Genomic DNA, 16,558 nt, shown 5'->3' on the forward strand with positions numbered 1-16,558 from the left:
CTTACTTCTTTAGCCGAAAAAAGGCAGATGCCCTATTTGTAGGCAAAACTGGATTGTAAGGATCTGCATTCATTCCTTTTGTGTAACATTCTATGGCAGCATCATAGTTCCTTTGTTTAAAATAAGTATTGCCCTGTTAAAACAAATGTAATAAACACTAAGATGAATAAATTACAAGCCTTTATTCTCTTTTTCTCATGTCTTTGAAACAATACTTGCCCAGTTTTTCAAACCAATAGAATTATTTTCAAGTGCTAGATAAATGAAATAATTAAATCTGATTTAACAGGAGAGTCCAATTCAACCACAATATTCTGGGTTTTTCAAAATCTTTCTGTTAAATAAAAACTATATTTCCCATATAATCGTCATAATTGAAATAGCAATTTGTGCTTATAAATCTAATTTTATGACATTTCATCTGAACCTCTTTAAGAATTCTTATCTTCAATTAGGCGTACAGTGATACCTTGTCTTACAACTTAATTGGTTCCGGGATGAGGTTCTTAAGGTGAAAAGTTTGTAAGATGAAACAATGTTTCCCATAGGAATCAATGGAAAAGCGATTAAATGCGTGCAAGCCCAAAATTCACCCCTTTTGCCAGTCGAAGTGCCCGATTTTGCGCTGCTGGGATTCCCCTGAGGCTCCCCTCCATGGGAAACCCCTCCTCTGGACCTCTGTGTTTTTGCGATGCTGCGATTTCACTGAGGCTCCCCTCGCTGGGAAACCCCACCACCAGACTTCTGTTGCCAGCGAAGCGCCCGTTTTTGCGCTGCTGGGATTCTCCTGCAGCATCACAAAAACACAGAAGTCTGGAGGTGGGGTTTTCCATGGAGGGGAGCCTCAGGGGAATCCCAGCAGCGCAAAAATGGGTGCTTCGCTGGCAATGGAAGTCCGGAGGCGGGGCATCCCAGTGGCGGCGGTGGGTTTGTAATGTGAAAATAGTTTGTAAGAAGAGGCAAAAAAATCTTAAACCCCGGGTTTGTATCTCGAAAAGTTTGTATGACGAGGCGTTTGTAAGACGAGGTATCACTGTATTCAAATAGTGTAAATTGAATGACTGAAATAAATGAATAAAAAACAAAACGATCTTTTATAAAAGAAAGAATAACACTTAAAAAAAACAATTCGTCTGCTACTTTCTCAGTGTAACCTAACTCATGGGACTGTTTCAGAGACAAAATAAAGAAGTATAGATATAAAATTGGAAAAAGACAAAAGGTGAATCTATTTCACAATCGATCAACTCCCAATTCTTATTTTTTAACATTAAGATACATTAAGATACATAAGATTGCATATTGGTTTTCAAGCTTTATTCTAGCACAACATATCAAACACAAGGCCCAGCCCACAAAATGAATAGATCTGGTCCTTGGTACTGCCCTGGAAACAACAAAGGATCAGCCTGTGGTGCCTTAGCCCAGACCTGGCAGACTGTGGTGCCTTAGCCCAGACAAGTGGTCTACAATACAGTTGTGGCCATCTGGGCCAGAACACAGTCAACCTTAGATCTGTGGAGCTAGCGCATGCACAGGAGGCTGCGAGCTGGCAGGGCCTGGCATCCCCGAAGGCTGACTATGTTCAGAATGCTTCCTTTCCACCCAGAATGCCAGTACCCACCTTCTGTGAGCATATTCAGGGGACAGGGCCGAGACGTTGGGGCAGTTCCTTGCTGGCTCAAGGATAGTAGCGCGGATCAGATCTAAGACTGACCATGTACTGCTCCAGATGGCTGCCACAAGCCTGTCAGGCCTGGAAACCATCTTGGACATTGGATCTTCAGCTCTGCCACCTTTATGACTGTGGAAAACTGGGAGGGGGATTGTATGGAGCTCGGGAGATATACAGGAGGTGGACAGAAAAATGGAAACACATTGAAAAATCCTCAAAATATCTTTTAATATGGTGTTGGTCCACCTTTTGCTGCAAATACAGCCTCAATTCTCCAAGGTATTGATTCATACAAATTGTGAATTGTTTCCAAAGGAATTTTAGCCCATTCTTCAAAGTTAAAGCACCATCCAGTTCTTTTAGAGACGATAGTGGTGGAAATCGACTTCTTACTTGAATCTCTAAAATCGACCATAAATGCTCAATAATGTTGAGGTCTGGTGATTGCGGTGGCCAGATCTCTAAAATCGACCATAAATGCTCAATAATGTTGAGGTCTGGTGATTGCGGTGGCCAGAACTTCATTAGAATGTTCCTCGTGCCATTCTTTAACACTTCTTGCTCTATGGATTGCTGCATTATCATCTTGAAAGATGGCATCCCCCTCTGGAAACAGTTCTTGAACCATAGGATGAATTTGGTTGGCCAAAAGTCCTAAATAGTGATGGCTGTTAATTCTTTTATGAAGGGAAATCATTGGCCTGGCGGATTTCCAAGAAATAGCATACCAGATCATCACTGAACCCCCGCCATATTTGATGGTTAGGAAAAGGCAGTCTGGATAAAATGATTCTTTTGGCTGTCTCCAAATGTAAACACAGCCGGAGGTCGGAAAAATGGTAAACGATTCGTCAGAGAAAATCACATTTTGCCACTGCTCGAGGGACCATTTCTGGTGATTTCTACACCACTCTAAACGTTTTGAAAGATTTGTTTTTGAGAGCAGAGGTTTTCTAATTGCAGTTCTTGTGTGGAATCCAGATTTGTGAAGCTCTCTTCGAACAGTTTTTGTGGAAACTAGATTCTGTACGTGTCTATTGAGCTCTGCAGTGATTTTAGGAGCTATGGTCTTGCGATCCGCTCTAACAATTTGCTTTAGAGTCTGACAGTCTCTCTCAGACAACTTCAACTTTCGACCAGACTTGTGGTTGGCTGAGGAGATTTTCCCTTCTCTTTCAAAAGCAGTCATTACTTTTGAGACATTACCTCTTGAAACTCCAAACATTCGGGCACTTTCTCTTACACTAGCACCTGCCATTCGAGCACCAACAATTTGGCCTCTTTGAAAGTCTGAGAGGTCTGCCAGTTCTAGAAGGTTATAACCAATTTCCTTAAATTTCTGTAAAAAAAAAGTAGTTTAAAAAAACATATCAAATAACAGAATTTTAAAAAACATTAAAATAAGTCACATTTTGATTGATTTGAACATGTTCAAACATTATGATGCCAAAAAGTCAAGAATTTCCATTTTTTTGTCCAACCCTTGTATAGTCATAACATTCCGTTCCCTGAGTCAAGGTCACTCTGCCCTGCACCTGGAGGGATGTAACTAGGAGGCATCTCCAGTTAAGATAGTGCATTGATTGGACCATGTGATGGACATGTGGGTGCTGGGGCAGGGGCTTGGACTTTCTTTTGGGTGGGGAACGCTTGTAAGCTTTCAGATTCGGGTTTTACCAGATTTATTTATTCATTTATTTATTGGATTTGTATGCCGCCCCTCTCCGCAGACTCAGGGTGGCTAACAACAATGATAAAAAACAACATGTAAAAATCCAATTTAGTAAAACAACTAAAAACCCTTATTATGAAAACCAAACATACACACAAACATACCATGCATAACTTGTAACGGCCTAGGGGAAGGAATATCTTAACTCCCCCATGGCTGGCGACAAAGGTGGGTCTTGAGTAGTTTGCGAAAGACAAGGAGGATGGGGGCCGTTCTTATCTCTGGGGGGAGTTGATTCCAGAGGGCCGGGGCCGCCACAGAGAAGGCTCTTCCCCTGGGGCCCGCCAAATGACATTGTTTGGTCGACGGGACCCGAAGAAGGCCAACTCTGTGGGACCTTATCGGCCGCTGGGATTCGTGCGGTAGAAGGCGGTTCCAGATGTATTCTGGTCCAATGCCATGTAGGGCTTTAAAGGTCATTACCAACACTTTGAATTGTGACCGGAAACTGATCGGCAGCCAGTGCAGGCCGCGGAGTGTTGCAGAAACATGGGCGAATCTAGGAAGCCCCACAATGGCTCTCGCGGCCGCATTCTGCACGATCTGAAGTTTCTGAACACTCTTCAAAGGTAGCCCCATGTAGAGAGCGTTGCAATAATCGAACCTCGAGGTGATGAGGGCATGAGTGGCTGTGAGCAATGACTCCCTGTCCAAATAGGGCCGCAACTGGTGCACCAGGCAAACCTGGGCAAACGCCCCCCCTCACTACATGTGCTAATATGACATCTCTAAAAAAATGGAACTTTGAGGAAACTCAAGCTTCAGGGTTTTGTTTTGTTGTGGGTGTTACATGGAACCCTGAAACTTCCATACTGTGCTCACCGGCTTGGCCTCACAACTTGCGAGGCTTCCCTTTAGCTGGAACTGCCATTGCCACTAAGTGGGAAAGCCACAGCTGCTGGCGGCATGGCTATTAGTACTGCCAATCTCTCCCCTTACCCAAGAAGGAAGGGAAAAGGAGGAAGGAAAATGGCAATTCTCAGATTCAATCATTCACAGCTATATATATCAGAATATGCAGCCAGATTAATCAGCTAATGGCGCAGCAAGGAGAGAGGAGTGGGTGACAGGGATGAGGGGCTTGTCTTTAACCTAATGAGAAATGCAGAAAGAAGGGAGGAAGAAAGAGATAGAAGGATGGGAGGAGGATAAGGGAGGAGGTGTAGAGATTATGAGAGGGAGGGATGGTCTGAGGGAAGTCCTGCCTTAGCACTTGGCCACCAGCAGCCTTACTGCCCTTTCACAATACCCTTGCTCCTTCCTCTCCTGGTGGTCTCCCATCCTAGATCTGAGGATGATTGGTTATACAGCTGGGTCTCCTTGCAAGGAGGGAGTAGGCACACACACACTTTGTCCTCCTGCACAAATCATGAGCAACCTGGCCAAGGATAATGAGCATATCAGCAAGACCCTCAAGAAGGAGGTAAGAGCAGCAAGACACCTTCTTGGGCTTTAGAATTCCGGTGCCTTGGGAGCTCAAGGGCCAGGCTGAGTACTTGCCCTCCACTGACTAGAGCTTTGGGCAGCCGGCAACAACATCCAGGGGTTCTCCACGTGGCCTGAGACAAGGTTTTGGCATTCACCCTGGTCTTGCCTTCCTCCACAGGAGACAATGGATCCTCCCAGCCTCACCCAGGCTACCACAGGTGCCTGCAACATGAACAATGTTGAACTGGCCATGCCCACCCCAGCCGCACCCACCTGGCCCACTGAGGTCAACCACAACCCTGATGCAGCCCTCAATAAAATAAGAGTTTGACACCTCTGTTCTAGCAGGAAGATGAGATGGTAATAAAGACATATCAATCATTTAATAATTACCTAGATCTATCCAAGGAAGATATTTTTTTAGAGTTTCAAGAACCTACATTTCAGAATCTACAAAACCCATGGTAGAAAGACACACACACACATATATGGATATTAAATCACGGTCACTACGGCATTGTAATATATTCTAAAGACAAATTTTCTTCAAAGCATTCTGTAATTTAATTTACAGGGGTTACGGCGAGCAGGTATGAGAGAGCAGAACTCCGCTCTCCCAAACCTGATTTTGTTGTTCGGGGGGTTGAAATTTGGCTGACTTTCAACGCAACCATGTTGGAGAGGTGGTTGAAGTAGCGAGGGTTCCTCCAAGCGCGGAGGTGTAAAGCAGGCACCCAGTGTGTAGGAGTGAGAACCTCGCAAACCTCGAGACAAGAGAGTTGCCAAACAACATGGCGACGTTAGAGCTGTGACAGCCCAGCGTAACAGAGGAAGCAAGAGAGAGTAAACTACAATTCTATCTACAAAGAAGGTGAACCCTGGTATGGTAATAAAATATACATAGTCAAAATAATGGAAGATTGAGCCAAGAGAGCAGCAGTGTGGGGAACCACCAAAGTTGAATAGCGACTACTCAGCGGTGGGGGAGAAAAGGAAAAAAAAATTAACTGAGAAACCCGGAAGACGCGTGGAAATTAAACTTAAAATAATAGGAGTGGACTAACAAGGTGAACCTGAAAAAAACAGTCTGAACAGTCTAAACAACTGTCTGAAAGTTTTTTGCCTAAAAGAAACAGTGGAGGATAAAAGAAAGAAGAAAGCTGAAACGGCAAAATCGGAAGGCTTACCGATGCGGAGATTACGAGAAACCACGGAATTTGCAAAAGTTGCAGAAGTGACGGAGACACAGAGGAGACAGACGGAGGAGACAGAAACATGGAGATTCAGAGGCTGCTGGGAGGTCAGAAAGAAGAGGAGGTGCTCTGGAGTCTAAAGTTTAATGTGAAAAGAGCTGAGGACGAGGGCCACGGTTAAGAGAAATAACAGCAGTGACGGAGTGTGACTGGGAGTGGTAACGGAGTCTACAGAAGCCGAGGAGACAAGTGGAGGAGTGGTGAACTGAAACAAGATTGCAGAGAAGGGGAACAGCGGAGAAAGAAGAACTTAGCATAACTATTACCCCACATCTTTCCCCTTTTCTTGTTCTCTTTTGCCTTTTTTTTGCCTTCTCTATACTGGGGAAAAAAATGGATCAATTGAGTAGCCTATCAACTTCTTCCCTGATTAACTGATTAACTGATTAACTGATGAATGGCTATTTATAGTGGAAGAAAAAGAACTTGACTGAACTCTGATTGATCCCCAATTGAACTTTGATATATTGAACATACTGAATTTGAACCCAAAACTTTAAAAACAAAGAATTAGGTAAAACCTCATAACAAATAGAAAAGTTGATTATTATTCTTTTGATTATTTTCTTGATGAATTGATGAACTGATTTCTTAAGGAAGCAAAAGTATTGATAGTATTACAGTGATCCCCCGTTTATTGCGTCCCCAACCATTGCGAATAGGGTACTTCGCTATTTTTCAACCCGGAAGTCAAAAATACCATCTACGCATGCGTGCCGGGCACGCATGCGTAGATGGCAGCGGCTTCCCTGGGTCTTCCCCCTCTTGCTGGCGTCAGCGAGGAGTTTCCCCACCGCCCACGCAAACTCCTCGCTGCCGCCCGCCCTTCGCCCGCCCACGCCGTTCATTCTCGCCGCACGGGCCTGTCCACGCTGTCTCTCGGCGCTTTCCAGCTGAGTCCGGGAGCGAACTCGCTCCCCGACTCAGCACGAAAGCCCCGAGAGACAGCGTGGACAGGCCCGTTCCTTGGCGCTGTCACTCGGGGCTTTCGTGCTGAGTCCGGGAGCGAACTCGCTCCCCGACTCAGCTGGAAAGCCCCGAGAGACAGCGCCAAGGAACGGGCCTGTCCACGCTGTCTCTCGGCGCTTTCCAGCTGAGTCGGGGAGCGAGTTCGCTCCCGGACTCAGCACGAAAGCGCCGAGAGACAGCGCCCCCCGGACCCCCAACCCGGGTTTGGGGGGTGGTAGGAAGCTCCCATTGTTGGCGGAGACCTTTTAAAACACTCGCGCGGCTTCCAGGACTCGGTTTGGAAGCCGCGCGAGTGTTTTAAAAGGTCTCCGCCAACAATGGGAGCTTCCTACCACCCCCCCCGAGCCCCCAACCCGGGTTTGGGGGGTGGTAGGAAGCTCCCATTGTTGGCGGAGACCTTTTAAAACACTCGCGCGGCTTCCAGGACTCGGTTTGGAAGCCGCGCGAGTGTTTTAAAAGGTCTCCGCCAACAATGGGAGCTTCCTACCACCCCCCCCGAGCCCCCAACCCGGGTTTGGGGGGTGGTAGGAAGCTCCCATTGTTGGCGGAGACCTTTTAAAACACTCGCGCGGCTTCCAGGACTCGGTTTGGAAGCCGCGCGAGTGTTTTAAAAGGTCTCCGCCAACAATGGGAGCTTCCTACCACCCCCCCCGAGCCCCCAACCCGGGTTTGGGGGGTGGTAGGAAGCTCCCATTGTTGGCGGAGACCTTTTAAAACACTCGCGCGGCTTCCAGGACTCGGTTTGGAAGCCGCGCGAGTGTTTTAAAAGGTCTCCGCCAACAATGGGAGCTTCCTAGCACCCCCCCGAGCCCCCAACCCGGGTTTGGGGGGTGGTAGGAAGCTCCCATTGTTGGCGGAGACCTTTTAAAACACTCGCGCGGCTTCCAGGACTCGGTTTGGAAGCCGCGCGAGTGTTTTAAAAGGTCTCCGCCAACAATGGGAGCTTCCTAGCACCCCCCAAACCCGGGTTGGGGGCTCGGGGGTGTGCTAGCGAGCCTCCCATGTCGGCGGGGATGTTTTAAAACACCCGCGCGACTTTCCAATGAGTCCCGAAGACAACGCGTTTGTCTTCGGGACTCATTGGAAAGTCGCGCGGGTGTTTTAAAACATCCCCGCCGACATGGGAGGCTCGCTAGCACACCCCCGAACCCCCAACCCGGGTTTGGGGGTGTGCTAGCGAGCCCCTCATGTCGGCGGGGATGTTTTAAAACACCCGCGCCGCCCCCAATCTTAGGCTCCTCGCTAGCGCTGCGGAAGTAAAAACACCCTCTGCACATGCGCAGAGGGTGTTTTTACTTCCGCAGCGCTACTTCGCGAAAACCCGCTCGTTGCGGGGGGTCCTGGAACGGAACCCTCGCAAAGAGCGGGGGATCACTGTAATGATATAAATGAAATAAGCAATTGTTACTATTCATCATCTTTATCTCTATCTTAGTTACAGTGGAACCTCGACATACGAGCAGCTCTACTTACGAGCTACTCGAGATAAGAGCTGGGAGGGGAGCGACATTTTTGTTTGCCTCCCGAGCTCACATTCGGGATACGAGCGCCAAGGAGCTGTCTCCTGAAGCCGAACACTAACTTCCGCTTTCGGCTTCAGGAGACAGCTCCTTGGCGCTCGTATCCCGCGTGTTTTAAAAGGTTGCAGCCGGCCTAGGGGGCTCGGGGGGGTGCTGGCAAGCCCCCCAGGCCGGCTGCAACCGTTTAAAACACGCGCGCCGCTTCGCAGCTCTCTGCTGAATCCGGAACGCTAACTTCCGCGTTCGGATTCAGCAGACAGCTGCGAAGCAGCGTGCGTGTTTTAAAACGTGGCAGCCGGCCTGGGGGGCTCGGGGGGAAGCCCCCGAGCCCCCCAGGCTGGCTGCAACCTTTTAAAACACGCGCGCCGCTTCGCAGCTCTCTGCTGAATCCGGAACGCTAACTTCCGCGTTCGGATTCAGCAGAGAGCTGCGAAGCAGCGCGCGTGTTTTAAAACGTCCCAGCCGGCCTGGGGGGCTCGGGGGCTTCCCCCCGAGCCCCCCAGGCCGGCTGCAACCTTTTAAAACACGCGCGCGGCTTCGCAGCTGTCTGCTGAATCCGAACGCGGAAGTTAGCGTTCCGGATTCAGCAGAGAGCTGCGAAGCGGCGCGCGTGTTTTAAAAGGTTGCAGCCAGCCTGGGGGGCTCGGGGGCTTCCCCCCGAGCCCCCCAGGCCGGCTGCCACGTTTTAAAACATGCGCGCTGCTTCGCAGCTGTCTGCTGAATCCGAACGCGGAAGTTAGCGTTCCGGATTCAGGTTGCAGCCGGCCTGGGGGGCTCGGGGGCTTCCCCCCGAGCCCCCCAGGCCGGCTGCCACGTTTTAAAACACGCGCGCTGCTTCGCAGCTGTCTCTGAACGCTAACTTCCGCGTTCGGCGGCAGCAGTTTTTTTTGTTGTTGCACGGATTAATTGACTTTACATTGTTTCCTATGGGAAACAATGTTTCGTCATACGAGCGTTCCGACTTACGAGCCTCCTTCCGGAACCAATTAGTCTCGTAAGTCGGGGTTCTACTGTATAACATTCTTATAACACCAGCGAGGGGAGCCTCAGTGAAATCGCAGCATTGCAAAAACACAGAGGTCCGAAGGTGGGGTTTCGAGGACTTCGGTGTTTTTGCGATGCTGTGATTTCACTGATGCTCCCTTTGCTGGGAAACCTCACCTCCGGACTTCCGTTGCCAGCGAAGCACCCCTTTTTCTGATGCTGGGATTCCCCTGCTGGGATTCTCCTTCAGCATCGCAAAAACACAGAAGTCTGGAGGTGGGGTTTCCATGGAGGGGAGCCTCAGGGGAATCCCAGCTTTGCAAAAACAGGCGCTTTGGCTGGCAAAAGGGGTGAATTTTGGGCTTGCACACATTAATCGCTTTTCCATTGATTCCTATGGGAAACATTGTTTCATCTTACAAACTTTTCACCTTAAGAACCTCGTCCAATTAAGTTTGTAAAACAAGGTATCACTGTACTAAAAATCACAAAAGAGGAAGCAATAATTCATAATGGGAAGGAAATCAGAGTTCTTAAGCAAGTCCCCCCAAAATTAAGGGACAATCGAAGAGGATACCGACCGTTGGCAGATCTGTTGAATCAAAGGAAAATTTCCTTCAGATGGTTAATTCCGGAGGGAATGCTTATTATATGGAAAGGGAAAAAAATAATAGTAGATAATGAACTTATGGCACAGGAATTCTACGAAGAATTAATAGCGGAAGAGAGGGTAGAAATAGAAAGTCAAAAAGAGACAGAAGAACCACTGATAGATCTAGATAGCGGGAAAGAAGGAACCTCTAAAGATAAAGAACAGGAGGAAGAAAGAATATTAACAAGAGCGCAGAAAGAAAACAGGACAAACAGAAGACAAATAAGGAAATAAAGGGGGATGGGAACAGAAATTAAGTTAATTTCAATTAATGTAAATGGTTTAAATTCATTTATTAAAAGAAATAGTATATTCAATAAATTACAAAAACAAAATTTAGATATTGTTTGTCTACAGGAAGTACATATTCCACAAAAAAACCAAAAGCAATTACAAAATGAGAAAATTAGGAAAGTATTTACGTCCTTATCACACAATAAAAAAAGAGGGATTGCAGTTTATGTTAAAAAAGAACTAGATCCAAGGAAAATATATGCAGATAGAAAAGGAAGAATTTTAATCATGACAGTAAAAATTGTTAACGTATATGTATCACCAGTTGCCATATACGCGCCAAATAAAAATATTTAAAAATTCTTCTATAACTTGCACCAGAAACTGATTGAATTAGAAGTAGAAGACATTTGCATGATAGGTGATTTTAATGGTATAATTGATCCCATTAAGGATCATAAAAGTGCTAATAAAAATAGATATAAAAAAAAAAAGTACTCCCAAAAACATTTTACCAAATGTGTGAAGAATTAAACTTGAGAGATTGTTGGAGAACAAGGAATCAAAATAAAAAAGAATATACATTCTACTCCAATGTACACCAAAGCTGGTCCAGGATTGACATGGCATGGGTTAACAATAAAATAGGAAACTTAATAAAACAAATTCAAATTGATAAAAATGATTGGGCTGACCATAACCCAATAAAAATTATATGGAATGAGGAGGATAAGAAAAATAGGAGTTGGAGATTAGATCTACAACTATTAAAAGAACAAGAATATATAAATTGGATTGAAAGAGAAATGAAATTATTCTTAAAAGAAAATAACAATTTAGATACCTCCCTCCAGAATTTATGGGACACAGCAAAAGCCTACCAAAGAGGTTTAACAATAGCCTATAAATCAAGAAAAAATAAGGAAAAAAGACCAAACCAAAAAGAGTGGACACTTAAATTAGGAAAATTAGAAAAAGAATCCCAAAAAGACCCAGGAAACTTAAATATAAGGCAACAAATTATGCTGATAAAACATAAACTAGAATTAATAGAGATAGAAGAAGTAACAAAGAAACGGAGAGAAGTAAAACAAAATCAATTTGAACACGCAAACAAACCTGGTAGATGACTATCATATAAATTGAGGAAAGAAAGAGAGAAGAAACTAATCCAACAATTAATAGATAAAAAAGAAATAACACATTACCAATTAGAAAAAAAAGAAAGAAATAGTACTAGAATACTATAAAGAACTGTACAGTGAAGAAAATATTAAGGAAGGCGATATATTAAAATAACTAGAGACATGTAAAATTAAATTAATAAGTAAAGAAGATAAAGAAATGTTAAACAAAGAAATAACAAAAGAAGAACTGGAAAGAATAATTATGAAACAGAATAATAACAAAACAACAGGCCCAGATGGTTTCCCAATTGAATTCTATAAGGCAACATTCCACATAACGGGAGAATTATTATTAGAAATTTATAACAAAATGTTAACAAATGGTGAATGCCCGGCATCATGGCAAGAAGCTAATATAACACTGATACACAAAGAAGAAACAGATCCAAAATATATTAAGAACTATAGACCAATATTAAACAAAATAATACATTCTGATCAGAATGGTTTCCCGCCTAACAGACAAATTAGAAATAATATAAGAATTACATTAAACATTTTAGAATATTATGATAAGGAATTTGCAATGCTGTTTCTAGACGCCGAGAAAGCCTTCAATAATCTCAATTGGAACTTTTTTAAAAAATTAATAAATATCATGGATTTAGGAGAGAATTTTGAAAATACAATAAATAAAATATACTCCAAACAAAAGGCAAGGATAATCATAAACGGAGATCTAACAAATACATTCGATATTAAAAAAGGAGTGAGACAAGGCTGTCCACTATCTCCCTTAATATATATAATGTCTATAGAAATCCTATTAAACCAAATTAGAGGGAAAACATCAATACAAGGCACCCAAATTAAACAGCAAATATATAAAACACAGGCTTTCGCTGATGATCTGGTCTTCTTTTTAGAAAATCCAGTTAGCTCAATGATACATTTAGTAAAAGAACTAGAGAATTATGGAAAAGTGGCTGGATTAAAAATAAATAGGAATAAAACTAAAATATTAATCAAGAATTGTAATCAAGATTTAAATAAATTACTAATAAAAGAAACAGGTTTCCAAATAGAAAAAAAAATTAAATATTTAGGAATTTGGTTTATGGCAAGGTATTCTTCACTGAAAGAACTAAATTATATGAAATTACTAACTAAAACAAAAGAAGATTTAGAAAAATTGTCAAATTTAAATTTATCCTTAATGGGAAGAATTAATACTATAAAGTCTAATATACAGTGGTCCCCCAATTATCGCGAGGGTTCCGTTCCAAGACCCCTCGCGATAATCGATTTTTCGCGAAGTAGCGGTGCGGAAGTAAAAACACCATCTGCGCATGCGCAGATGGTGTTTTTACTTCCGCGGCAGCAGCGAGGAGCCGGAGATTGGGGTTTCCCCGTCGCCCACGCACACCGATCTTCGGCTCCTCGCTGCTGCCGCGCCCGCCGCTTGTCCACCCGCCGCTTGTCCGCCGCCTGCCTGCCCGCGCGCCCGCCCGACCTTCGCCCGCCCACGCCGTTCGTTCGCGCCGCTTCCCAGCTGAGTCCTGAAGCCAAACGGCAAAGGCGAACTTCCGCGTTTGGCTTCAGGACTCAGCTGGGAAGCGGCACTGGGGTCTTACCGGCCGCCCACGCAAAGGGGAAACCTTGGCTCCTCGCTGATGCCCGCCGCTCACCCTCCCGCCAGCAAGAGGGGGAAGACCCAGGGAAGCCGCCCAGCAGCTGATCTGCCCGGCGGGGAACGCAAACTCCACCAGCTACGCATGCGTGGCCATAGAAAAAAGGGGCGTGCATGCGCAGATGGTGTTTTTACTTCCGGGTGGAAAAATCGCGATATAGCGTTTAGCGATGATCGAGATCGCGAAACTCGAGGGATCACTGTACTTCCAATGTGGCTCTATCTCTTCCAAACAGCACCAATACAATTAAACAAATCGTTCTTTACCAAACTAAATAAAATAATTTCTAAATTTATCTGGTGCAATAAAAAACCAAGAATAAACATGAAAGCCTTACAAGATCTAAGAACAAGAGGAGGATTTGGTTTGCCCAACTTAGAAATATACCACCAAGCCACTAAATTACTATGGATTAAAGAATGGGTCAACCTTGAAAATCCTAGAATTTTAACAATAGAAGGTCCCGAAATAAATGAAGGATGGCACACACATTTGTGGGAAAAAGAACACTCAAAACATTCACATTTTAAACAACATCAAATTCAGAATACACTGTTGAAATACTGGCGAAAAGTTAGGAAAAAACACTATAACGAAATACCCAGATGGCTATCTACATTAGAAGCCCAAATTCATCCAAATATAATTAGCCAAGAACAAATAATAACCTATGAAGCCCTATTAAATACCAAAGGAAGTCTAAAAACTAGAGAAAGACTTAAAGAGGAAGGCATAGTAATAGATTGGCTGCCATATTACCAAATTCAAATTAGATACAAAAAGGACTTGGTAAAATCCGGAATATGTAAAAAACAAAATGAAATAGACAAAATATTGACAGGATCTGATAAAAAATTTATAACCAAAATGTATACTTATCTACTAAATCATGAAAACATCGAAGAAATAGTTAAACCTAATATGATAGCTTGGATAACCAACTTTGGCTATGCAATTCAACTAGAAGACTGGGAAAAACTATGGTCAGTTAACTATAAGATGACTTTGTCAACATCATACAAAGAAAATCTTTATAAAATGTTCTTCCGATGGCATTATGCGCCAGCGCGCTTAGCCAAAATGAATGTAAATATTAGTAACAAATGTTGGAAGTGTAAAAAAGAGGTAGGAACATACTACCACATATGGTGGCAATGTAAGGAAGCAAAAAAAATTCTGGATCCAAATTCGGACATGGATGGAAGAAATACTGGGCTATAAACTTGAGATAAAACCAGAAATGTATTTATTAGGCATAATCAGAGGCAAACATAGCAAAGAAAATTACTACTTAATAAATCACTTACTTACAGCTGCAAGATTAGTATATGTACAAGTTTGGAAACAAGAAAAGACTCCAAATGAAGAAATGGTGATTAAAAAAATATTAGACTGCGCCAAATTTAGCAAATTAACATACGAGATACAAAACCAACAAAATAAGGACTATTACAAAGTGTGGGGAAAAATATACAACTGGGTGGAAATTAAGAAAAAGGTATAGCAAATAGAATTGTAAAAAATAAATCTTGTAAATATATAAATCGTAAATGTTCAATGTTGTATTGTATGATGTCTAAAATAAAAATAAATATTTATAGAATATTATTGACAATTCTGAAATCTTATGAAAAGAAAATCAAGATGCCTAGGCAATCAAATTACAATATCAACAAAAATTTATGAAAAACTGAAGAACAGTTTCTTCGTTTTACTAAAATCCAGACTTGGGTTTCAAAATTAATATAGCTAATATAAATTAATATAATATAATTAATATAAGAACTTGAAACTAGTTTGGTCTAGTGGTTAATGCACCAGGCAAGAAAGTAGGAAACAAGTTCAAGTCCCATCTTAGCCATGAAAATCAGGTAGGTGACTTTGGACCAGTCACTTTCAACCAAACCCACCCCACATGGTTGGAGAAAAATAGGAGGAAGGTATGTTGCGTATGCCTTGAATTATTTGTACAAATAATAGGGGTATAATATAAATTAAAAAATCCTTCTCAACTAGAGTTTGAAAATTCAATTTTTTATATAGGTTAATTTATCCTGTTCCTCAGTTAGCTTTAGAAGAAAAAGCATGGATCTATTAAAACATGAAAAATAACCTTTTCTTTCTCAGCAAGAGCTTTTTCTGTATCAATGTGAATTCCATCTTCCTCAGAATCTGACACTGAGTCATGAGTGGTATCTTCCCTATCAAATTCTTCAAGTATCTTATCCTGAAAAAAATAAATGTAAATCTTACGAAGGCAAAACAAATTTAAAGAATAAGTATATAAAGCAATAGGGAAGCAATCTAAGTAAATATGTGATATATAAAGAGAATGCAGCAGATATATGAAGTCTATCCATGAGGGTGAACCTATGGCACATGTGTGCCACAGGTGGCACGCAAAGCCATTTCTGCAGGTACACAAACTTTTGCCCTAGGTCAGCTCTAATGTGCATGCAGGCATGGGCCAGCTGATTTTTGGCTGCTCCTTCCCCTCACAGAAGTGTTCATGTGGCTCATTTTTGGATGCCAGGTAAGTACAGGGCTAAGAAGGCATGGAGGCTCTGGGAGGGTGAAAAACGAGCTTTCTGGAAGTCTGAGAACGGGCCATTTTCAGCCTTCAGAGGGCTGGGAGAGGCCATTTTTGCCCTCCTGGAGGATCCAGGAAAGCCTCTAGTCTAGAGCCTGGGGAGGGTGAAAAATGGACCAACTAGAAGTCAGGAGACGGACAGTTTCTGGCCTTCGGAGGCTTCAGGGAGGCTTGCTAAGCCCCAAATGGGGTGTGGGGGTTCACTCGTACATATACAGGAGAGCAAAGGGGAGTTGCACACACATGTGCAGGTGGCAGGGTACATGGGGGACACTGCATTGAGTCTGGGCAAACACATGCATGCATGCTTTCTGCACCAAGGTAAAAAAGATTAGCCATCATTAATCTATATAGTCACTTGATAGTGTGATGGGCTGCATATAAATTTATTAATAATAATAAAGGTAAAGGTGCCCCTTGCACATATGTGCTAGTCATCCCTGACTCTAGAAGGGAGTGCTTAACTCTGTTTCAAAGCCAAGATGTCCGAAGATGTCTCTATGGTCATGTGGTCGGTATGACTAAACGCTGAAATTGCACGGAACACTGTTACCTTTCCAATAAAAGTAGTCCCTACATTTCTACTTGCATTTTTACATGCTTTCAAACTGCTAGGTTGGTAAGACAAGTAACATGAGCTCACTCCGTTGAAGAGTGTTACAGATTTGAACCGCTGAACTGCCAACTGTATTGATCGACAAGC

The 16,558-nt window shown here is 43.4% G+C and overlaps 1 protein-coding gene across 1 annotated transcript in view; it reads right to left on the bottom strand.

The window, feature by feature from the left end:
* Positions 1-16,558, bottom strand: part of RPAP3 (RNA polymerase II associated protein 3) — a 131,476-nt gene that overhangs the window by 98,189 nt on the left and 16,729 nt on the right. Inside the window, exons 4-5 of the mRNA XM_070754946.1 lie at positions 15,379-15,492; positions 6-133 (exon numbers count right to left, since the gene is read on the bottom strand). Coding sequence (XP_070611047.1) covers positions 6-133; positions 15,379-15,492 — 242 coding nt within the window. The remainder of the gene's footprint in view (positions 1-5; positions 134-15,378; positions 15,493-16,558) is intronic.

The sequence above is a fragment of the Erythrolamprus reginae genome, chromosome 6 (assembly GCF_031021105.1).
Source record: "Erythrolamprus reginae isolate rEryReg1 chromosome 6, rEryReg1.hap1, whole genome shotgun sequence".
Classification (NCBI taxonomy): domain Eukaryota; kingdom Metazoa; phylum Chordata; class Lepidosauria; order Squamata; family Dipsadidae; genus Erythrolamprus; species Erythrolamprus reginae.